Source organism: Drosophila gunungcola, chromosome 3R (genome assembly GCF_025200985.1).
Source record: "Drosophila gunungcola strain Sukarami chromosome 3R, Dgunungcola_SK_2, whole genome shotgun sequence".
NCBI classification, from domain to species: Eukaryota; Metazoa; Arthropoda; class Insecta; order Diptera; family Drosophilidae; genus Drosophila; species Drosophila gunungcola.
In genome coordinates, this window is record NC_069139.1 from 28731492 (window position 1) to 28754193 (window position 22702).

Consider the following 22702-nt stretch of genomic DNA (forward strand, 5'->3'; position numbering starts at 1 on the left):
TAACATTTCCAATTTTCATTGGAGTCTACTGCCCTCTACATCCTTTAATTCCGATTAAAAGAGTATTTATTGTGTCTATTTTTTGTATTTTTATGTCATGGCAAAATACTAGTCTATAAATATTTATTGCATAACTTATGGACTTAATGTATAACATTTTTTTAACTTTGGTCTTTGAGAAAGTAAAGTGGAAAATTTAAATTTTTGACAAATGGGAGCTGGATAGAGAGGTGGAACAGAATAATCCACTCCAAAACTACTACTATTACTAACAGTACAAAATAAAAAAAAACTGGCTTGATTGTTTGTGGATAGCATTTCACAAAGGCTCTCTGCCAATAAGAAAAACTTTTTGGATTTTATATTATTAGTAGTACTAGTCGTACTTTTTTAATTTTTTCTCTCGGTGCCTTTCGTCACTATATAAATTGCCATGTACAGTAATTTATTGAATTAGAGACGAGATTATCGATGAATGCTTATTAATTATTTTTCAAGTTTTTCTTATTTAACAATCTTATACAGGTTTGTAATAAGGACCTCGATCGCTCATACACAACTCATAGGGTTTTCCGTTTGGAAACCGCACGAGTATATGTCGAAGAAATCTTTGTTTTGCTTGAGACCCAGATAGAAGACGTGTTCGGCCAGATCCTTGCCGAACTCACAAAAGTTCTGGGCGTAGAGTGTGAAAAAGATGCGCTTGTTGTCGAGGTGGTACTGCTGGAGGATGCCGTTCTCCTGGTCGTAGATGCCATTGTTGTGCGGCGGTGCGCTGATCCAGGCGCTGTAGTCTATCCAGGCGGCTCGAAAGCTCTTCAAGTAGATCACGGCCAGCATTCTGGCCTCGTCCAGTACATTGACGAACTGCGGCAGCCTCAGACACTCCACTTCCTCGCGGAATCGCGTGAAGTCACGCTGGCGCTCCCGGACGTTGAAGAGCATCATGTACAAGTGCACCGTGAAGGTGGCGTAGTAGTAGGACATGGGCTTGTTGCGGCTCTGGAAGAGGTACATGCTCCAGTCCAGCATGGTCCGCTGCACGCCCATCTCGTAGGTCGAGTTCTGCTTCCGGTGCAGCTCCAGGTTGCGAATGTTGTGCTCGTAGCTCTCCCGGTAGATGCGCAGGTTCCGGTACTCGCGGTCCAGGTCTCCGGCGTGGAAGTAGACGCGCGGCGTCTTGAACTTCTGCTTGTACGTGGCCAGCTTGTCGAGAATGGGGTTCGACTCCCGGTCCCTGTGGGTCCGGGCCACGAAGCGCTCCAGGACGCCCAGGAAGTCGTCCAGCTCGTGAGACCCTCCTTGGGTCATGTTCTTGGTAACAATGTAGCCGAACAGGGGCTTGAAGTACTCGAAGGTTTCGCGGTAGCAATCCTCCAGCGCGTGCTGCGAGTTGCAGGATATGAAGAAGTCCAGCAGCTTCTGCTTAGCCTCGAACTGCGCTGGGTCGTTCTGCAGCTCGGTCAGCAGCTGGATGAGCTCACTCATCTGCGGCATGTGGCCTAGGATGGGGTGTTCTCATTAGTCACTACATTATTAGTCCGGACCGCGCCAGTTCACATACCCATGATCGAGAAGAGCGGACGATTGCGGCTGCAGACGTAGTCGAAGTAACTCTCGCAGGCGTACTTCTCGGGGTTGATGGAGTTCTGCATCCGCACAGCCAGGTCCTTCAGCTCCCTGATCCGCAGCTCCGAAAGGTGCCGCACGAAGGCCACCTGGCCATATCCTGCGCCCGCCCACACCCACAGAACTAGGGCTATTGAAGCGCCAAACGCTAGTTTTGAGGTTGCCATCGACCAACTCTGGTTGCGCTTTGTCGCAATCGCTTGTTCAAAGCCACTGGGAGCCAGCTTTTGCCCCAGGCCTATCGGAACCCTCGACGGATGTAGAGTTTAGTCGCACACTGGTTGCGTTTTTTGTATCCCAGTCTGAAAGTTCAACCGAAAATTAGCTTAATTTTTTTTTTAATTTTCAAAAAAGGTTTCTTACACTATTATTTTTTTTAATGAACCAAATTTTACTGCACTTAAGTCGCTCTTGCCATAAACTGAAATCGAGATAGTAAAATAAACTAACTTAAATCTAGATGGCGCAAAAATTGACAAGTCAAAGTTTGAATACCCTTCCAGATAAAACGAGTTTATAAACGAACAAAGTGAATCACACGCTCATGATTGAAATTATATTTGGTCTATTCGATTTTATCAGGATTGAAAAAGAAAAGTATATAACTTTTTAATACGCATGCAATGACAGTCTTAAAAGTCGCATACGCTTACAAAAATAAAAGTTTTCTTTATGCAAAAGTTGGTGTAATTGTCCATAAGAATAAAGAAATCAAATCGATGGCCCTTTGCAATGCAATGAGTTCCTGATTGTCACTTTGACTTGCTTTTTAAGTCTGCTACTATTTAATTTAACTAATTTGTCATTAGCAAATATCAAAAAACAATGAAAGTATCAGCGCTGCTTGTTTATTCCTCATATAATTTTAACAGGTACCACCTCGCAAGTTTTATTATTAAATTGTTAAATTAAATTCAGTTTCATCCTATGTATAACTTTGATCTCTACTCAATTGAAAATACAACAGTTGTAAAGTATGTTATGCTGATGAAATATTTGGACAATAATTTATGCAACACCACGGTGCGTTGCTCAATTCGAGGTCTTGATTCGATTCAGTGGCTGCCTTTGCTCTGTGTGCTTCCGAGGCGATAAGCATGTCAAGTCCTATCAGTGAATTTCTCTCCCGCTGCTCTCAAGATTTCTTTATTCACTTAATTTGGTGGTAGCGTATACATCAGTGCGCCGTTGCTTGAAGATGGGTATTTGGCGGCGCACTTGCTCGACCATGTCGAAATCTGAAAGGGGAGAAAAGGCCATCAGTCTTGCAAGTTGACTGTATGCCCGTATGCCCGTATGGAGAACTCACCGATTTCCTCGACAATGAACTCACATCCCTCGCCAGCCTCGCGTTGCACCTGCGCCCAGGGATTGACGACCATCGAGTGGCCGTAGGCCACGTAGCCCGACATGTTGTCCCTGGCGGGCGAGCAGGTGACCACGAACACCTGGTTGTCGGTGGCCCGGGCTCGCTGCAGCAGCTCCCAGTGCATCGGTCCCTGGCAGATGCAGAAGGCGGACGGGTAGACCAGCATGGAGCAGCCTGGGAGGAGTACTCATTGAGAACCCAGTGGCGCCAGGCGGTAGGTTGACTCACCCATGTTGCGGTAGATCCTGGCCAGCTCCTCGAAGCGCTTGTCGTGGCAGATGCCAACGCCGACCTTCTGCTGCCCAATCTGCACCACCGTCGGCTCCGATCCCGCCGTCAGAACAGCCGCCTCGTCGAACTCCACGCCGCCGGCGTTGGCGGGCTCGATGCTCATGGTGAAGAGGTGGATCTGCCGAGAAAGGTCATTGTTGTTCAGACTGTCCCGTTTGCTGTCCCTCCTTCAGCTTACCTTGCGATGTCTGCCAATGAGACTTCCATTGGGCGCCCACACGGTGCAAGTGTTGTACAGTTTGGTGCCCTCGCGCTCCACAATGCTGCCCCCGACTATGTAGATGCCCAGCTCACGGGCGAGCTTGGACAGCGCCTGGCAGGTGGGACCCGTCGGCACCTGCTCGGCGAACTTGGGGAAGTGCTCCTGGCCGTATGGTGCGTTGAAGCTCTCCGGCAGAATGGCCAGCTGCAGCTTGGGGTTTTCCGCCTTCAGCTTCCTCACGCTGTCCACCGCCCGGCGCACATTTGAGGCCACTTCGCCGCCCACCGGAAGTTGCAGTAGTGCGATGGTAAGTTCTGCGAAAATGCAAACATTTGCTACTGAAACTGTTAGCCATCTTTGCCCGGTGCGACTCACTGTTAGCCATTCTTGATGAACCCAGTTGCGCCACTTACTGACTCTAGACAAGCAGGCTGTGTATTTATAGGAGCTTTGAAAGATTGCATATATGTGGTCACTGATCGCTCAGTTATGTAATGCAAGCTGATGCAGTCAGAGACTGAACATATACCTCATTGACGAGACTCTTGAACCTTCTTACTTGTTACACTTGCATCCTCAGATAAGAAATGGACACAAGTATTGGGAATAAGGTTGATTGCACGGGACCTCGCAACACGATTAAAGTAAAAGTATATTTGATTACTAAGTACAAACAAAATTAAGTGTTTTAAAAGATTTAAGGTCAAAAGACATGTAAACAACGCATTGTATGAATGCCTTTACATGTATTATTAACCAGTTTATAGACTTTGATATTAAAGACCAAGGAACAGTACGAGATAAATTTAGAATGATCTCCGAAAAATAGTTTGATTTTTTTGGTATGACTTTGAAACAATAGGTCGTGGAATGATCAAGTAACAGTAACAGAGCCCTGCCTCGATCTGGGTTTCAATGTCTTGGTTTAAACATCTCATGTCGATTAGTTGAGAGAATTATATTGTTTTTTATATTCCTATAGCATGTGTCATATATTTAAATTTATTAAGATTAATTTGAGTTGAGTTTTCCGCCTAGAATATCCCATAATTTTATTGACGGACAATATAGTTTCCACATATAAAAATAAGAACCAAAAGCCAAACGCACTAATACAAGTACAATCTTTTAAATATAACTAAACAGATTTTAAGAATTGAATGTAAAAATAAGCTTTTAAGCCCTCGTAGTCAATAAGTATTCATATCAGTAAGTAATAAAGACCCAAACTTTAGCTAATAAACAGTTTCCGGAAATAGATTCTTTAGTATTTATATTAACGAAAGTTCAAAAAAATACGGAAAAGGGAAAAAATGGCTGCTGTAATACAGTTTACTAGAGCCAAAAGTAAGCCAGTTTTATTTGAGACCATTACAAAAGAAAAATCTAAAATTTTGGAGGGATATAGTTCTCAGTTTATTTAACAGATGGATATTTTAAAATAATTCAAACTCATTTATAATATTTTGCTTACAACTTTTTTGTTTTAAAAAACTTACTTAATACACAAACCGACCAAAGTTACCTTTTTCCCTGTAGACTTAAGCATCTAAATAACACTAATAACCTTAAAGAAATTGCATAAGATCAAAATTAAATTGAAATTTAAGGCATAAGGTTATTAATAAACTGTTCAATGGAATCGAAGAAGTTTGCTAGCTTCCCAAAAATAAAAACAACAAGCCATCACAAGAAGTCGATTCAGGAAATTGGCTAACCACTTCAACATCTTTCAGCCTTAAAAGTCTACAATTGTCTGTATACCATAGAGATGCTATGCAGCAACTATAAAATAGAAGCTGCAGTTAAGCTTACTCTGCACTTAGATTTAGATTTATTAGATTTTATAAGCTTTGTTTTAATTCCCCTATGAGAAAAACACACTTCATAAAAGCAATCATCCAGGAAAACAACAATTTTGTTCATTATACTTTTAAGTTTTATACTTTATTAAACTGAAATTACTCAATCGATTTGATTAGCGTTATCAACGACAAAGCCGTCCTGCAGATCTGCAAAAATCAAATAGACAAAGGTTACTTTGATATTCCGATAATAATTTCGATTGGAATGATGTTACCCCAACAAAGTTCGCCAGAGAAGCAACAAAGAAGCCGGCCCTGATCAGGACTTCCCGTTGGGACTGCAGAATGATCAGTGCCAGGGATCTTCGTAGTTTCGGGGGAGCCAGATACCAGTTGGAGAGCCGAACAGCAACATCAACCTGCAGACTCTACAACAAAATTATTGCGATCCAACGAGATGGGGAAACTATTATTAAAACCCACCTCAGCTTTGATGATCTCACCGCCATAGCAGTAAATAAACAATTGCAGCATGATGGAACCGAAAAAGGTGGCATACAGCAAGAGATCCATAACCGAATCCATGCTCTGAAAAAGGGGAAAGTGGTGGAGGGATGTAGTCGAGATTCTGGTCTAAGCAATCTGGCCACCCACCGTCACAAGTTGGTATATAATCACGCCCACCTGCAACGATGTAATGACGAACTGCCCGAATACGGTTGGTGTGTAAATCGATCGCAACTGTCTGGATAGGGAAAGCAGCAGATCATGGTAGTCCACAAGGGATTTAAGGCCCGCCTGAGTCTCCTTTTCGGGTAAATCGAACTGGGAGTTCTCTATTTGCCCTTGCAATGTCTGGAAATGGGCTCGCAGGTTGATGGCGAACGAAATAAATAGGCCGTCGACGGCCGAGGCGTAGGAAACAACGACGACAGTAACCAGTACGGTGTAGAGGAAACACACTTCATAGCCAGGACTTCCCACACCGTCAAACGGAAACCTGGAAAAGGCAAATCAATGAGGATCTTGTCGCAATCCCAACTCACTCACTCTTACTTCATCGGCATGGGCAGCTCCCTGACATATATTGTACCCTGCCAGTTGCTAGCCACGATTTTCAGAATAGGTCCCAGCATGAAGTAGAGCCCAGTTAGGCCGCAGGACATGCAATATGCCCTTCCCAGGAAGGATGCCAGTTTATTCGCCTCGGCCACGTAGTCCACGTCCAAGCCATTCCTTTTGCTGGGACTCTGGCTTGCTGTACAAATGGGACGTTTTGTTAGAGATCATTGCTCGTAAGTCGCTACCATCCAGCTTACATTGCTGATGCATTTTCCGGAAGCGGCGGATCATTGCCCAAAAGTCCTGCTTGTACACCAGAAAAGTGGTGATTTTAACCACTGTCAGCAAGTTGGTAAGCACTACACTCAGACAGGCGGTGACCTTTTCCATATCATTGCGGTTGTAAACGGCATAGGAGATCAGTGGATACTGCGCCGATATAACGAACAACAGCGAGCTAATGTGCTTCAAGCTCAGCACTTTGTCCTTGGCACTGTCCACGTTGTGGCTGTGCCCCATCGCTCGAAGGCAGTTCTCCTGCAGCTGAAACAGAGTACCCATGACTCCACTTTGTAAATTCCCAAAGGATTCGGCTGGTTTCACCCGTTTTATAAGCCTTTGGAACGTTTTAATTACCTACGCTATTGATTAGTTAATTATTTGTTTTGCCAACGCCACCTTACAATCCCCGGACTAATTACCATGATTGTCGATGTAAAAACGATGTGTTGACACGATAATTGTGACCTCCCCAGCTTTGATTGACAAATTGCTAGTTGTCAACGGCGGTATTGCAAGAGCATTTTAATCAAAATTAAAAAATTATCCAATATTACTGTATAGTTACCGTGAAATGTGATAAATAACATAATTGTTTAAAAGCAAAAACAAGAAAATAAGTAAGTATGTCGTGGTAGTTGGGAGAAAAAGTAATTAGTCAATTCGTTTTAATTTTTTTTTGCCTCCAAATCAAACCAGTTGCTGTGCAAGAGTATAAATCGTGGCAAGTTTGTTTACTTTCTTGTATTACAAAAAATTATTAAAGACGCCATTTTTACGATATTATTTTTCTTATAATTTTAAAAACTTAGCCGAACTTTAAAATCCATTTTTTATTTTTAAAATTGTAACTGTTTTGGTCCCTGCAATTTACATATTTCTTTTCCGATCGCTTCTTCGGCAGATATAAAAAAGTGTTTAGATTTTTATAAATGGAAAATGCTCTGGAAGTTTATATAAGTCAAGTCCGATGTATATGTATAATATTTAAAAAGAACAAAGTTTTTAAATTTTCTTTTTAGATCAGACAATGTGTTTAGCACAAGAGTAAAAGAGACATATATAGGATATAATAATTGTGGAACTTAACTTAAAGTATGTATGTATGATAGGATCCTGAGTACTTAAGTGTAGGTGTGTATTTCCATGTGTGTATGACTGCTTGCTACATTATATATAAATATCCTTAAAGAAATACACCCCGTATTTTATCAAAAAAGAATTTATATATTATCATTTTATTTTTCTATTTACTTATTTTCAAAAACTTTAAATTGAATATCCTTATGTCTTGAAAAACTCTTGCTTGTATTTTGTATTTTGTTGCATAGTTTTAGGCCTTCTTCAAATATCTGTAAATATGACAGTAAATTTCCCACATCTACAATGTAAAATAAAATTCTGAAGTGGATCCTTTCTTGTTTCTAATTATATACTGAAAATTAAGTTATAAAGAGTTGAGCTATGAGAGAAAAATCATTCAAGTAAAGAGACAGTGTGCAAATAAATTCAACAGCAATTAAAGTTTATTAACAACAACAATTTCACAGAGGACTGTGAGGTACATTTCGGGGAACCATGCTCAATGGTTAGAAATTGGGTGGCAGGTAGGCATTGCCCGTGTGCGATCCGGAGACGCCGGAGGAGACGATCTGGCCGGATCCAGTGGCGCCGACGGCGGAGCCGGCGTCCAGGTGTCCATCACCGCCGCCCAAAGCTCCAATCACAGAGGTGACGGGGGCCACACCCTCGTCGGTCAGCTGGCTGCTGCCGCCCAGGGCGTCGTACTGGGCCTGGATCTGCTGCTGGGCGTGGGCGGCCTCCTCGGCGGTCTTGTACTTGATGAAGAAGACCTCCGGCTTGCTGGTGGAGCTGGCCTGCTCCACGACCTCGGCCTGCACGTCGCTCTCGCCCTTCTTGCTCAGCACGTAGATGACGGTCTTCTCCTCGTTGGCGGCGGGGCTGATCTTGATGGTCTTCCTGTTGTTGCGCTGGGGCGACTTTATGAACACCACGTTGTAGTTGCGCTTCGGCACGCCCACGGTGATGTGTCGCTCCTTGTAGTCCTCGGCCTCCTCGGGGGCGGAGTGGATGAAGAAGCGCTTGGACACGATGGCCTGCTGCTGCTGCTGCTGCTGCTGCTGCTGCACCTGCTGCACTTGGTGCTGGTGGTGATGGGTCTGCACGGCGGGCTGCTGGTAGATGGCCTGCGGCTGCTGCTGCACCTGGACGGGGCCAACCTGGCCGGCTCCGGCACCAGCTCCCTGGAAGAAGGAGCCACCGCCACTGGTGGCGCTGATGCCGCCAAAGCCGGACGGACCGGGGTTGTAGTTGTAGCCCTGGGGGGCGGCCAGCGCCACGGCGGAAAGGCACAGGACCTGGTGGGCAATGAGAGAGGATTAGTCCGGTAGTCGGGTAGTCAACCTATCCATATGGCTTACAATGAATGCACGCATCTCTGGGCTTGGTTGAGCTGGTTGAGTGGGAATGGGTGGACGAGGACTCGAGGTTTGACTTCCTTAGTGGTTCGTAGTGAACTGTATGACTTCTGGGTTTCGCGCACCGCTTTTATACATCACTCAGGGCTCGCATTTCCAACTCCGACGCCGGCACTCGAAAGTTAATAGGTGAAGTTCAACAAAGATCCGCGGCAGAGCCACGGAAGAGTCATGGTCCGCAGCAAAACTGCCAAAAAGAGCGCGCAGCCTCCATTTGTTGCATGTTCATTGTGTTTGTTTTAGTTTCAGTTCGCCTCGTCTTCAGCTCTTCTTCGCCATTCACCTTCGAGTCAGAGCCAAAATCAGAGTCAGAGCCAAAACCAGAGTCATAGCCCCTTCGCATCCCCCATTAAATGGCCCGACTTGGTTGTAGTTGCTGGCAATACATGACCAATTAGCGTGGTTCCCCCAGCAGAGTCTTTGTTGTGGCGCTTAATTGTTGGCCCCGATAGCGCGATACCCCGAAACTGCGATACCCCGGTACTCCGATCCGCCATCATTGCGTTGCTAGTTTGGCGTTTGGCCAAAGACCAGTGACCAGCGACCAGTGAACATTGCATCGATTAAGTGGTTTTAAATGCATAAATTGCACAAGCACTTAATCCGTTTAGTGAAGGAACTGTAACGCTAATCCCTGGTCCTAACTCCGGATGAGCAGCTCATGTCCAAAGAAGCTCCCAGCCTCCGTTGTCAAGCTTAATTGATGACCCGTCGAGCGCAATACTTGCCCGGCTCTTTTTTTCGAACCGATAGTTTCCCCACCGGCTGCACCGCAGTTCATTTATCATGTCTAGCGGTCAGTCTTGGCTTTCTTGGGGATAAATACCCCATTGATTGTGTCTTCGCAGTGTTTTGTTTATGAGTTTTGTGCACCGAGTCTTCGCCGTGCTCAATGTACTGTGCCCCTTGAACACTTGCCGTTGGAGTAATGAGCCGTTTACATGAATGAACTGGAATTGGGTGGTCGTGGTCCCTCCAGAGTGGCCCTCAGCCTCAGCGGAGAGCCCTAATGATCGTGCCATGTTCAGTCTTCATTTACGCATTTCGGCCGAAGTCAAATCGATTCCGGAGACGGGTCTGGTGCAAGAGTTTTTACCTTAACCGCCGCACCGAAGACAGCGAACTGTTGCGAAAATCATAGATGTGTAATTCTGGGAACCACATCTTTGATGATGACTGTTTGTTTCTTCCCCGTTTTGGGGCAACCCACCGTGGAAATCAATATAGCACCTTCGCTTTCTATTTTAAAAGCTCTTAACAGCACAAATGGCTTGTAATTGCTTTAATTATATTTGGCTATAACCTATTATAAACTTTCATTGGCTGAAATCATCGATTTGCGACCTCTTTCATTGGCAAAAATACATATATCTCACATATTAACATATTTTAATTTAATAATCATGTTTTCTTATATGATGAGGTGTATATTAGGCACATGAATCAGACTCGTAAGCTTATTATCGTGTTTTTCTAAACCGCCTGATATTACTTGTTGTCAGAAATAGATCAGTTACCTTAGGACCCTATGAAAAATGGAACAGAAAGTCACTCTAAAAGTGTTTTCCTGCGACATTTTGCTTTTCAGAATCTGACACAAGTGTCTTTTTATTTTTAAATTGTTTTAGCTTTTTACTAAAATAAGTTCGCAAGTGAAAGTAAATTTTTTTTCAATTTAAAACCGAGCACAATATTTCAAAGTGCAACCTGTGCGGTTTACACCTATCTGGCAGCAACATTACAAATTTATATTTTTTCTTGTTTTGGTTTAAAAGGGAAACAATAAAGGAACGTTCTTAAACCTTTATAAATATAAATACATGAAGGTAATCATGTTCTTAAAAACTTAAAAATCGAGAATTCTTCAGAACATCTCTTAATTATAAATATTTAATCAAGAAAAACCTGAGAATTCTTTACAAGATGATGGAAGGGTTGGTATATACTCTCATCCGGCAACAATAATAATTTTTCATTACAAATGATCAACCTGTCAAACATAAAACACAACATCTGATGTAAAAGCATCAGCTACCAATATCCAGCAATCCAAATCATCTAGCGAGAAATGGCCACAACGTGCGATCAACACAGCGATGAATTTATTCGGCAGTGCAACTTTTTAGCAGTTTACAATTAATGTTAGCTAAGGCTTAATATTTATTTATGAACTTAATGTTTGCAATATTACAAAAAAATGTATCCTTTCACAGATGACTGCTCTACTACATCTTAAGTAAAAGATTAGGTGCACTTGTTTTTTTGGGCCAAAGTATGCAACAGGTAGGATGCATCGTGTTCCTCTATGAACGTTAATATCTCGTAATATATATCTCGTAAGAGAAAAAAAAATATTTCCTTTCCATTTTTATTTTGAATTTGCTTAATAAGTTAAGTTAAAATTATATTTCTATACCCCTGCAGAGGGTATTATAATTTCAGTCAGTAGTCTGCAACGCAGTGAAGGAGATATGTCCAACCTTTTTATGTATATATATTCCTGATCAGCATCACTACGACGGTCGATCTAGAAATGGGACGACGATGTCAATAGATGCCATAGGAAGGATCGAAAAGTGTAAAACAGATGTAAGTGTTAAACAATGTCTTTTAACAAGTAAAGATGATCATAGAATAATTAATTCTTGCAAAAGCTGCAAGGGTATATGAACTCAAGCTCGCCGAAGTTTGTTTCTTTTCTTTGTTTTTTATAAGATACGCCCATTACAACGCATATGCAAATTATATTTTTGTGCAACTATCAGAAAAACGTTCTCACCAACAATTGATGAACAAAATGTAATAAAAAAATATTTTGTATCTACTTGCTTTGGTACCTTTTACCTTACCTGAGTACCTGAATTAATAAAAACATTGTGTAAATTTAACATTCTCGTAAATGCCTTGTGACTTACCTACTTTAAAGTGACAAATTTATTTTTATTTTTATTTTCCTGCTCTTGTCCGTTTTGAACAAGCTGAAATTAAACCTAAGCTGTCATTTAATTAAAAATGTTCAGGTCTATAATAATTTTAGTCTGAAGCTTGCAACGCAGTAAGGAGACATCACAATATATAAACATTTTAAGCAACTAATAACTTTTTTGCATAAGACTCTGATCGCGGGCATCCCAAAATATATTTATTATCATAGCGCATTACCAAGTGTCCAACAATGTTAAGATAATTATAAATAAATTAAATTTGATGTGTCAAATACCATAAATACAAATTCCATTATAAATCCTTTTAGTACTAATTAAAAACAAATAGTTTTTAGACAGTAAAAAGAGACAACTATTTGTAAACTTTTCTTTAACAGTTTTTTTCAACGTTTACATTTAGAAACAGTTCCTTTTCAATCCTAAAAGAATTTTTTTAAAATGAAATTTAAAGAAAATAATAGAAAAGAAACGAAACGATTTTTTTTGACTGCCCCAAAAAAAAACGCTTGGTAATACCTAATCATTTGTAAGCTTTTGTCAATAAAAGCTGATTCATTCGATGTTCGAACCAGCTCTTAGAAAAAAACTTTGAAAAAAGAAAACTTTAAGCTTTTGCTCGTGCTACTTCAGAACGGTATATTACCAATACCATTTTAACTTGTTAGGGACTAAAAAAATGTAAAAGGATCGAATTTGATTTTAGCTTAATGCAACTGCAACGAATTAAAAAATTAAAAACTAATAAAATAAATGTAAACTATAAAATTTTTATTAATTGGTCTTAAAGAAAACTTAGTAAATTGTCTATCACACCAAGCCATTGGGAGCCCATTATCAAGCAATCGGCAATCATTTGCTGTTGAATAGCAATGCCAATTTATTATGGTTTGGCTTTGGTGTTTCTATAATATTTTAATTATTTAATTCAATCCGTGGGCTAATGTTAGCGCCATAAGCCTTGACCATGTTAATTGCCAACAAACGAAAAGATATGAAAGAGAAATTAATGGAGTTTCAAATAGGAACAGGGGAGAGCTGTAAGCGAAGTACCCACATACGTGTGGTGTATCTAAAGAGTGTGCCAAAAACTGGCGGACGCGGTGTTAATACCATTGCGTAACGCGTTTACCTTTTGTCTACAAAATCGAGTTGGGGAAAAGCGGCAGGAGCTGGTGATGCCCACAATTTGCCTATTGTTACGCCCCCACAGCGCACACATGAACGGATGGATGGCTTGCATAATCCGTGGGTCATAATTGCGATGCCGCCTATTTGCGTACTCGTAACGGATCGGGAAAGAAACGCACGCCACTCGGTCATTTGAAGGGATTGTGTTTCATCTTGACCCCGCGCTAACATTTGTCTTTTGATGGATCCCCAGTCATAAATCAAAACATCACCATCACTCACTCGCCGGCAGTGCCCACCGAAAATGTGACCCACATCTTCATAGGCTATCGTGGACATGGACATGGACATGGATATAAACATTGATTGAAGCATCAAGTCTTGTCCGGTGCCAGCAGCTGGCTGCCAAAAATGACCCTAAATGCTACCCAAAGAGAGGTATCACAGTCAACTACATTTTCACGTTTAAATTATGCAACTATTGGTGGTTTGGTCCAAACAAATCTGCACTCTCAGCCAAATGATCCGACAGATCGGTTAATTGGGTCATCGGAAATCAAAGCAATTTATAAAATTAACAAAGCCATGCTCGAAAAATCAAAGCTGTGTTCGAGTTGACGCCATTCCTAATGAGACCATCGTGTGATTAGCGCAGGCTGCGACTCAAGATTTTGCGTCAATTATGACCGCTCGTCAGCATATATGCGAACCCAATGAAAGCCAGCGAAATGCTTGGCCCCACAGCATCTCACCGTGTTAGCCCTCTTCACGTACGTACGTGTATGTATATCCATCACAAATGATTTCCGGCTCTTGCGAGTGAGCCCTAAGTTTGGCTCCAAGTCCGAAAAATGACGCAGAGCTTTAGGGTTTTCGGTAACTTCCCAAAAGTTACCGCTATCTCAAGGTTGTCCAAAAACGCAAGCCAGTTTGTAAAGATCGGTGGATCGCTGCTTGGACTTCGCTAACATTTTCGTGTGGCTTAAGACGCATTTGTGGTTTCAGTTTCAGTTTCAGTTTCAGTTTCATTTGAAGTCTTCGTCTCATCAGCACCACTTTTTCGTAAGCGACATTTTCGAGTCGTCGGCATATAAGTCTGGGCGGCCAGTGATTAGCATTTAGTTGAATTTTGATTGCCAAGGGACCGGTGTCGTCAGCTCGATCGGAAATGCATTTCTTCGTTGTAAGCTCCCGGATATCAGTCCCCCAGTCGCAGCCTACTGTAGCCAGACCCTCCTTTCCAGGTACCCTGCCTCCTGGGCCTTGCCACAGCCATTCCCCAGGGATACAACTACCAGGCCCAGCAGCAGCTGCAGCTGCCCGCCATTCCACAATTCGCCAGCCAGGCCGAGCAGTCGCTGCTGCAGCAGGCGCTGCAGGCCCCACAGGTGCAGCAGGTCCTGTCCGGCGGAAACGTGGCCACCTCGTACTCCGCTGCGTCCCAGCAAAACCAGGCCGCTGTGTACCAGCCACAGCCGACGCAGTTCAATGCCTACCAGCCACAGCAACAGCAGCAGCAACACCTCGTCTCCAAGGACATCTATGTGCATGTGCCACCGGCGGAGGAGCCCGAGGATCGCTACCCCCAGCCCGTCCTGCCGCCCGCGCCCCCGCGCAAGCACTACCGCATTGTGTTCATCAAGGCGCCCACGCCCAGCGTCTCCAAGGCGGCGCTGCGGATCAAGACGGCCCCCGTGGAGGAGAAGACCATCATCTACGTGCTGACCAAGAAGCCGGACCCCCTGGACCTGCAGGCGGCCATCGAGGAGGCCGCGCCCAAGCAGCCCAGCAAGCCGGAGGTCTTCTTCATCAAGTACAAGACGCAGGAGGAAGCTGCGCATGCGCAGCGCACCATTCAAGGTGAGCAGCACCCACAACTCGCGATCTGATGGCATGCGACACTCTAAACGAGCTCATCAGTATGCAAGAAACTTTTATGGCGTTGGTGTTTTGGGTCTTTTGCTGACCTAGGCGCATTTACCAAGCGTTAATTCCATCCACTCTGACCACGTTTCGCTCTGCTTTCAGCCCAATATGACCAGCTTGGCGGCACCTCGCAAATCTCCGACGAGGGAGTCGCTCCTGTCACCTCAGTGATTGGCGTCCTGGACAACCAGCGTGCCAGTGGAGGTCCTGTAGGGAACCTGGTGAACAACTACCTGCCCGCCCATCTGCGCACTTAGGCGCAAGAACTGTCGTACTTTTAAGTATTCAATCTTGTATATATCTAGTTAAATAAATTTGATCATACGGCCATTCCCCGATGACAGTAATCCAAACCTGTAGCAATATTCGAATGAAGAAGGGACTGGAGCACAACGAAAAGGCCACAAATTTGTCAAATAATATATATTACCACATCCATTAGTCCAATGATCAATGACAGAGAAGAGCAGCGGGGAAACCGGTCGCTTGAATTAGCATATGATTGGTCTTACATCACAGCGGTTGTGCAACATGAAAACTTGATTATTAGGGCTGCTGCTAACTGATAATATGGTCTTAAGAGAAAGAGACCATAAATGTTTACATAACTTGCTAATCGACCATTTTTGGCACATCACAAAATATGTGACTTAAGATGTAATTAGTTTTCCTCTTAGAGATGGCTGCATTAACAACTCATTTAAGTTTAATTTCCCCAAAACGTTGTTAAGTTTTCGTTTAAAATATTTATTTATTTTTGTCGACATTCGCATTTACAATAAATTAAAATGAGCTACTGCCGGGTAGTTGAAAATGAAAGCGATAGTGTGTGGACTAGATGCGACTCATTTGAAAGTCTTGGCCGGCACATACTTCCTGGACGGCACGGAGGTGGCAAACGAGGTGGACTGCTGCACGAAGGAGCTCTGCTGCTGGACTGGCAACTGCACCTGCACCTGAGAGGCTGCTGCTGCTGCTGGTGCCCAAAGCTGCCCAGGTTGAGGGAGCCACTCGATACGCTGGTGATGGGGGCCACGCCCTCGTCCGAGATGTGGGTGGCGCCGCCGAGGGCGTCATACTGGGCCTGAATCTCCTGCTGGGCGCGCTGGGCCTCCTCCTGGGTCTTGTACTTGATGAAGTAGACCTCGGGCTTGTGCACCTTGGCCTCCGACTGGGTGACCTGCAGCTGCTGCTGGATCTCGGCCAGGTCGGGCTTCTTGCTCAGCACATAGATGACGGTCTTCTCCTCGTTGCTGGACTGGGCCCGCTTCAGGGCGGCGGCGGTGTGCTTCAGGTTCTGGGACGGCGCCTTGATGAACACGATGCGGTAGTTCTTGCGGATGGGCACGCTCTCCAGCTGGGGCTCGTCCTGGCGCAGCTCCTCCGTCTCCTCGGGCGCAGAGTGGATGTAGATGTCCTTGGTGACGATGGCCGGTCGCTGGACGTACTGCGTCTGCACGATTTGCTGCACTTGCTGCGGCTGCTGCAGCTGCTGCTGCTGCTGCTGCTGCTGCTGCTGGTAGACGATCTGCTGGGGCTGCTGCTGCTGCTGCTGTTGCTGGTGCTGCACAGTGCTGATCAGTTGCTGCTGGGGCAGGGCAATGGGCAGGGAGAGGGTCAGGGGAGCGGGAGCTGAAACAGGAGCTGGGGCAGGGGCTGGAGCGGCGGCGATGGTCTGCACCGTCTGAATGGCGGGCTGCTGGACCTGGACTCCGACCTGGGCGCCCGAGTATATTCCACTGGGCGAGAGGGGCGTCTGCGGCCGCAGGTTGCCGATGGGCAGGGCGGGCAGCTGGGGCAGCTGGGGCTGGTACTTGTATCCCTGGGGAGCGGCTGCGGAGAGGGCCGCCAGGCACTGCAAGGACAACGGCAGAAGTTAGTCACTGGGGGATGGGCACCTTTGCGGGCAGCCATGTGCTTACCATTAGAACGAGGAACTGCTTCATTTTCACTTTGGACTGAGCTTTGTCTGAGCTGCGAGGGTCGACTGATGCCCTGCCTACGAATTAGCTATGTTTTTATATCGGAACCAGCCTGGTCTCGTTTTCCCCAGAGAAAGAAAATATTTTAGGCACTACCATGAAACGGTTGAATCTATTATGAATATGTAACTTACCTCGTTGGCCGGTTGCCAAATCACGGATCCATATGCGGAGATGCAGTGGCTTCAACAGTCCGGGATCTTATCTAACACGGACAACGAAGACGAGCTCACATTTAAATAATCGCCTCATACTCCCCATTGTCAACGCTGAATATAATCAAATGCAAAATATTAATAGGAGAAGCGCCGCTTCGATTGACAAAACTGGGATACAGAAAGAAAGTAATATGTATGCTCTTCGAAGCTATGGGAAACGATCTGCATTCATTATCGTCCGATGAGAAGAGTAGGGCAGTCCGGCATCGATGTCGCTTCAAAATTTGCTCGGTCGTGGATGCATAAATTAATTTGTCTGGTGTACAAAATCGTAAACACATTTGAAAACAACAACGAAAGGCAAACAACACCTAAAACACATGCATCAAACAACGAAAGTGCTTATGCTTGGCTTTTTATTTACTTAAAATTATTATTAGGCCCACCTAAAGTTTTCGAAAAAAACAATGCTTTGTAAGTATTGGCTCGTAATTATCACAAAAATATCTAAATATCACTTGTTAAAAAATAATCATCACGAGTGAGAAAAATGAAATAATGATAATTTATAATAAATGTGAAATAATCAACGAGTCTAAATCATCAATTGCTTGAACTTCTCTACGGATGACAAAAAAATGCATTCATTTTAATGACGGTATTCAAATACTCATATTGATATCTTATCTGAATAAATACGACCTGTTGGCCAACTATTTATCTGTAATTTCATAGTTTTACGGGTAAAGTAGCATTCACTATCCAACACATTTTCTTGCCTAAATTTGTTCTTTATACTAATAAGACGTGTGGGAGAACTATGAGCACAATTTCTTAGGGTCATTAGTTTCAAAGCTTATCAAATTAGTCCAAATTTGTTTCCGTGAATTTAGTTTATTACAGAGTTCTAAAAAAAGAATGCACAGAATATTAAGTTGGGTCGAAACAAATAGTTCCTGGTTGGGACGCTAATGTTCTATTTGAGCGCATACGGAATGTGCTATAGCTTAAATATCACGCGGAAGGACAGGGCTTGAATCTCAGCGAAGGACAAACGAAAATGCAACTTTCTCAGACGGATGGGTAATAATTTAAGTTCTACAATTTACGTATAAGAAATAGAAATCACCATTGCACGCACCATATTGCCAAAAAACGTAAATTTTTTAAGAATCTTTTTTGTTGTTGTTGGTTCTACCTTGTAATTTTGTATTATATATCGAATCGAAGTAAAAAACTCGAGGTCATAGTTGGTTACAACTTTTTACAACACAACTTTCTTTTTTATGCCTAATTAACAGATTAAGGCGATTTTATTTAAGCAGATTACCATATTTAACAAGAAAGGAAGCAAACTTCGGCAAGCCGAAGTTCATATACCCTTGCAGCTATTGCAAGAATTAAATATTTTCGAAAACATTAAAATTATGATTTACTTGCGTATATGTCTAAAAACATTGAGGCAATGATGATTTGCAGCTCAATTATTATTCTGAAATATATAACCATTACTATATGTCGAAGAACTAAAAAAAAAACAATCTAAAAACAGCAAAGTTATAATTTTTTCTAAATTATTTTTTCGATTGTTCCCATGGGAACTATATGCTATAGTCGTTCGATCCGGCTCGTTCCGACTTATATACCACCTGGAACAGAAAGAAAACTTTTGGAAAAGTTTCATGCAGATAGCTTGAAAACTGAGAGACTAGTTTGCGTAGAAACAGACGGACAGACGGACAGACTGACAGGCGGACAGGCGGACAGACGGAAATTATAATACCCTCTGCAAGAGTATAAAAAGAAGATTGACGAGAAATATATATATATATATAATCTTGAATTCAACTAGACCAAAGGCTAGTACCTACATTCTAAATTGACATTGCGCGATCGAAATTTGTGTAATATATTGCAAAAGTGTTTGCCGGTCTCCATATTTATCGAGCTCTCAAAGCGTTTGTGCTATCGATTACAAAAAGCTTTAATAGTGCAAGAGCTCAACTTTCTAACGCCACCTACTAAAATTAAATCGGAAGTATACAACTCGAGATACAGATCACTAAATTCATCTACAAGTATTGTTCAAATAATGGATTACTTTTTACTTGACCTTATATGTTGTTTGTTATGTGCTAATCAAGAACCTACAACTAAAGTATTGGCCAATGCCAATCATCAAGCTAAACAAATACAATCACCTGTTTTGGCTATCTAGACATGTTTTTATTTACAACTACTTTTAAATGGATTGCATCTAATGGTACTCTTACGTCTAAAACTTCCGGCTAGGAGGTGGCAAGTAAGCGCTTGACGATGGTGCAATCACGCCGGGAGCAGTGCCTTCGACTTGCCCGGCGGAAGTGCTCCTGGTGGCAAAGTCCAGAACTGGACCCGATCCGGCGTTGTGGTTGCTGGACACACCCGGCAGCAGGTCGTACTGGGCCTGAATGGTGCGCTGGGCGTTCTCCGCGTCGCTCTGGGTGCGGTACTTCACAAAGTGCACCTCGGGCTGGTGGCTGGACTGCTGCTTGATTTGGTTGAGCTTGCTGCTCAGCTCGCCGATGTCCGCCTGCTTGTTGAGCACGTAGATGGCGGTGCGGTCGTCGGACGCGGAGGTGGCCAGCTGGAGCGCCGCCTGCTCCAGACCCTTGTTCTCGGGGCCCTTGATGAACAGCACCCGGAGGTTCTTCTTCAGCAAGGAGGCTATCTGCTCGTCGGAGTGGCCGGGGTCGAACTCCTGCTCCGGGGCACTGTACGTGAAGAACTCCTTGGTGAACTCGCTGGCCGGCACTATGGGCTCCGAGAGCTGGGCAGAGCCGGAGCTGTGTCCGCCGATCAGACCCCCGTGGCCGTCACCGGCATGCGACACTGGAGTGTAGTCGTACTGGCCCCGAGCCGCGGACAGAAAGCATAGCATCTGGAAAGGGATTGGTCAGTGGAAGAGCAGAGCTGACGGATGATGTTCCTACCAGAAAAGCGCGCATACTGAATTTGTATCTGTGGGTGCACACCAGATGGCTGGATGGATGACTTGTGTGGACTGTGCAGCGGATGGGCTTCCTTTGCTCAAGATTGCATCTCGTGGCCGCTTTTATACGTGATGCGGACTGCACTGCAGTCGCAGATGCAAATGTGCATTCCACAACATATTGCAGCTGGCGATTGGGAAATTCGATCACCTCAGCGGTGGATGAGTTGCAGCCAAGACGCCCAAGCATTTTTAATTGGATCAAAATGTTAACTCATTTGTAAGTTGGAGGATATGCAAATCTATTCAAATTGGGCAGTCGGCAGATTACCTTATGCGCAATAAGTCCAGTTCCAAATATATTAACTCACTTGTTGGGCTGTCCCAATCTTTACTTGCAATGCAAAATACTAAACATATCTTGTGGATCTAATCTTTTTACTAGTAGCTAGTTACTAATAATATTTGTTGTTCATTCAAATAATAAAATATAGCCGGTACTGATGCGTGTGCGAGCCTTTTAAGTATGTATATTCTTGATCTGGATCGGGTCAATCTAGCTAGATTTTGGGTACAAAAATATCTACAGAGTTTAAATTAGGCATTATTTTAAAAGGTGTCCACGAAAATACCCACTCTTACGCCTAGAAATTGCGAAATTCTGTAGAGACATTGAAATATTGAAGTGCTTTTAAAATACAAATAACATTTTTCAGCCAGATTGTGATGTGATTAGTATTATTTTTGGGTCATTGTTCCCAATGTTCATAACCTGTCTCATAAAATATACATTAAGTTGAGTTCACACTAATTAAAACATTTTTGGATTATTTGTTGGCAATCACATTATTTTTTTTAAATGTAAACTACGTCATAAAATTAAATATAAACTATAAAAAAAAGGTTAAATTCAGAAGAATTTTTGCTATATCATGGGTGAAATTATTTTTAATTTAAACATTTTTAAGGTTACTCAAAGCTGTACTAGCTCGAAGGACACTGAGGCTTGACTTTCGGCTAGCATTTACTTATTTACTTTTTGGACATTTTGAATAATCACCAATCACTTTCTCATCCCAGCCACGTATCAGACATTCATAATGTCATTTAGTTTTTTAAAAGGTCGTAAATGTCTCCTTCACTGCGTTGCAAACTTCTGACTGAAATTATAATACCCTCTGCAAGGGTATAAAAAGGAACAACATCATAACACCTGTTTTTTAATTTTTATCTTAGTTCCTTGAGATATAATTATGGCTTATCATTTCAGAACTACGGTTTAAGTTTGATTAAAATCGGACGACTATATTTTATAGCTCCCATGAAAACAATCAAAATACTACAACAAATAAATTTAAAAAAAATGTTAATTGCTCAAATTTAATATACAAACGAGTTTAAGAAAAAAAAATGTTCAAGTGCTCTCTAAAAGTTCTACTAAGAATGTTTTTCCCTAATATAAAAACATGACAACGATCGATTTTACTAGCATATGTTTTTTAAGTGATAGTTAAATGCTTATAGGCACAATGTTTATTATTATAAGACCTAACATATAAATGACTTTTTCAATGGAATAACTAAATACTTTTTGAGCTTCTGATTTCATGTGACAATAACACAACAACTCATCCAGTTAAGTCTGTATAAAAACCACTTATATATATGAATACGTTTAGGCATCAGATCAAAAGCCATAACGGAAAATCAGAGATCTTCGCAACAATTCGAAAACGTGTTTAGTATAATACAGTATATACAGTGAAGCTCCAGTCATTGAACATTGAACTAAAATTGTAAAACAGCAGCGACGAGCAAACTACAAATATTTGTCTTAATTTAAATGGGTATATTTGATATTTATAAAATATTTACAACTCATTTTTTAATTGACTCATAAGGAAGATATAGGAAATTTTGTATGGTTCACTCTACAAATGTTCTCTTTTTTTGACGGATCACTTATTAGATAAACTTATATACAAGTTTTTCAAGTTCATCTTTGCAAATTATCACAATGCTAGATGCGGATGGTTTTGAGATATAAAAGGGAGGTCGGCTTCAGGCGCGAGGTTTAGTCTTTTTCGAGGTCTGCGATAGAATGAAGACCATCGGCGTAAGTTCAAATAACTCGATCAGCGTAAAAGTAGCTAATGCGTGGCCAAACTGTGTGTCTTTAGGTTTTACTTGTAGTGTTGATCACCCTGCTGGCCATGGCCCTAGGAGCTCCCGCCCCATCGCCCGGCAATGATCCGTCCGTGTCCTTCCTGCGCTACTCGAACAACCAGGACTTGGAGAGCATTCAGAGGGCCATCATCGCCCAGTACGAACAGGTCGGAGGCACCACGCAAGTGCATGCGCCGCAGCTGGCCAGTATCGTTAACCCACAGAGCCTCAGAATCAACATTTAGTGCTCTCCGAAAATAAATCGTTAATTTTTGTGAATTTTTGTGAATT

General features: G+C 42.9%; 9 protein-coding genes across 9 annotated transcripts in view; 3 read left to right on the plus strand and 6 right to left on the minus strand.

Moving 5' to 3' along the window:
* LOC128252423 (zinc finger matrin-type protein CG9776) overlaps positions 1-22702 on the plus strand; it is a 109685-nt gene that overhangs the window by 67166 nt on the left and 19817 nt on the right. The window lies entirely within an intron of this gene.
* On the minus strand, positions 466-1860 carry LOC128252442 (uncharacterized). Its single transcript, XM_052980160.1, has 2 exons — positions 1565-1860; positions 466-1502 (listed from the first exon to the last, which is right to left on the minus strand). The coding sequence occupies exons 1-2, from the start codon at positions 1794-1796 to the stop codon at positions 550-552; spliced, it is 1185 nt and encodes a 394-aa protein (XP_052836120.1). The 5' UTR covers positions 1797-1860; the 3' UTR covers positions 466-549.
* LOC128252449 (omega-amidase NIT2-like) lies at positions 2456-4010 on the minus strand. Its single transcript, XM_052980174.1, has 5 exons — positions 3867-4010; positions 3468-3805; positions 3227-3407; positions 2939-3172; positions 2456-2867 (listed from the first exon to the last, which is right to left on the minus strand). Exons 1-5 carry the CDS (start codon positions 3874-3876, stop codon positions 2776-2778), a joined length of 855 nt encoding a protein of 284 aa, XP_052836134.1. The 5' UTR covers positions 3877-4010; the 3' UTR covers positions 2456-2775.
* Positions 5479-7044, minus strand: LOC128252494 (odorant receptor 82a). The gene is made up of 5 exons (XM_052980259.1): positions 6616-7044; positions 6353-6554; positions 5951-6296; positions 5780-5884; positions 5479-5724 (listed from the first exon to the last, which is right to left on the minus strand). Exons 1-5 carry the CDS (start codon positions 6917-6919, stop codon positions 5479-5481), a joined length of 1203 nt encoding a protein of 400 aa, XP_052836219.1. The 5' UTR covers positions 6920-7044.
* LOC128252450 (myb-like protein AA) lies at positions 8142-9172 on the minus strand. The gene is made up of 2 exons (XM_052980176.1): positions 9079-9172; positions 8142-9015 (listed from the first exon to the last, which is right to left on the minus strand). Exons 1-2 carry the CDS (start codon positions 9091-9093, stop codon positions 8227-8229), a joined length of 804 nt encoding a protein of 267 aa, XP_052836136.1. The 5' UTR covers positions 9094-9172; the 3' UTR covers positions 8142-8226.
* On the plus strand, positions 14222-15487 carry LOC128252451 (uncharacterized). Its single transcript, XM_052980177.1, has 3 exons — positions 14222-14391; positions 14453-15068; positions 15237-15487. Exons 1-3 carry the CDS (start codon positions 14377-14379, stop codon positions 15389-15391), a joined length of 786 nt encoding a protein of 261 aa, XP_052836137.1. The 5' UTR covers positions 14222-14376; the 3' UTR covers positions 15392-15487.
* On the minus strand, positions 15872-17195 carry LOC128252445 (transcription factor SPT20 homolog). The gene is given in 3 exon segments (XM_052980167.1): positions 15872-16095; positions 16098-16989; positions 17057-17195. Coding segments are annotated over 3 exon segments (1032 nt in total). The 5' UTR covers positions 17081-17195; the 3' UTR covers positions 15872-15979.
* Positions 19446-20354, minus strand: LOC128252455 (uncharacterized). The gene is made up of 2 exons (XM_052980181.1): positions 20247-20354; positions 19446-20194 (listed from the first exon to the last, which is right to left on the minus strand). Exons 1-2 carry the CDS (start codon positions 20259-20261, stop codon positions 19550-19552), a joined length of 660 nt encoding a protein of 219 aa, XP_052836141.1. The 5' UTR covers positions 20262-20354; the 3' UTR covers positions 19446-19549.
* LOC128252459 (uncharacterized) lies at positions 22263-22690 on the plus strand. The gene is made up of 2 exons (XM_052980197.1): positions 22263-22361; positions 22426-22690. The coding sequence occupies exons 1-2, from the start codon at positions 22347-22349 to the stop codon at positions 22654-22656; spliced, it is 246 nt and encodes an 81-aa protein (XP_052836157.1). The 5' UTR covers positions 22263-22346; the 3' UTR covers positions 22657-22690.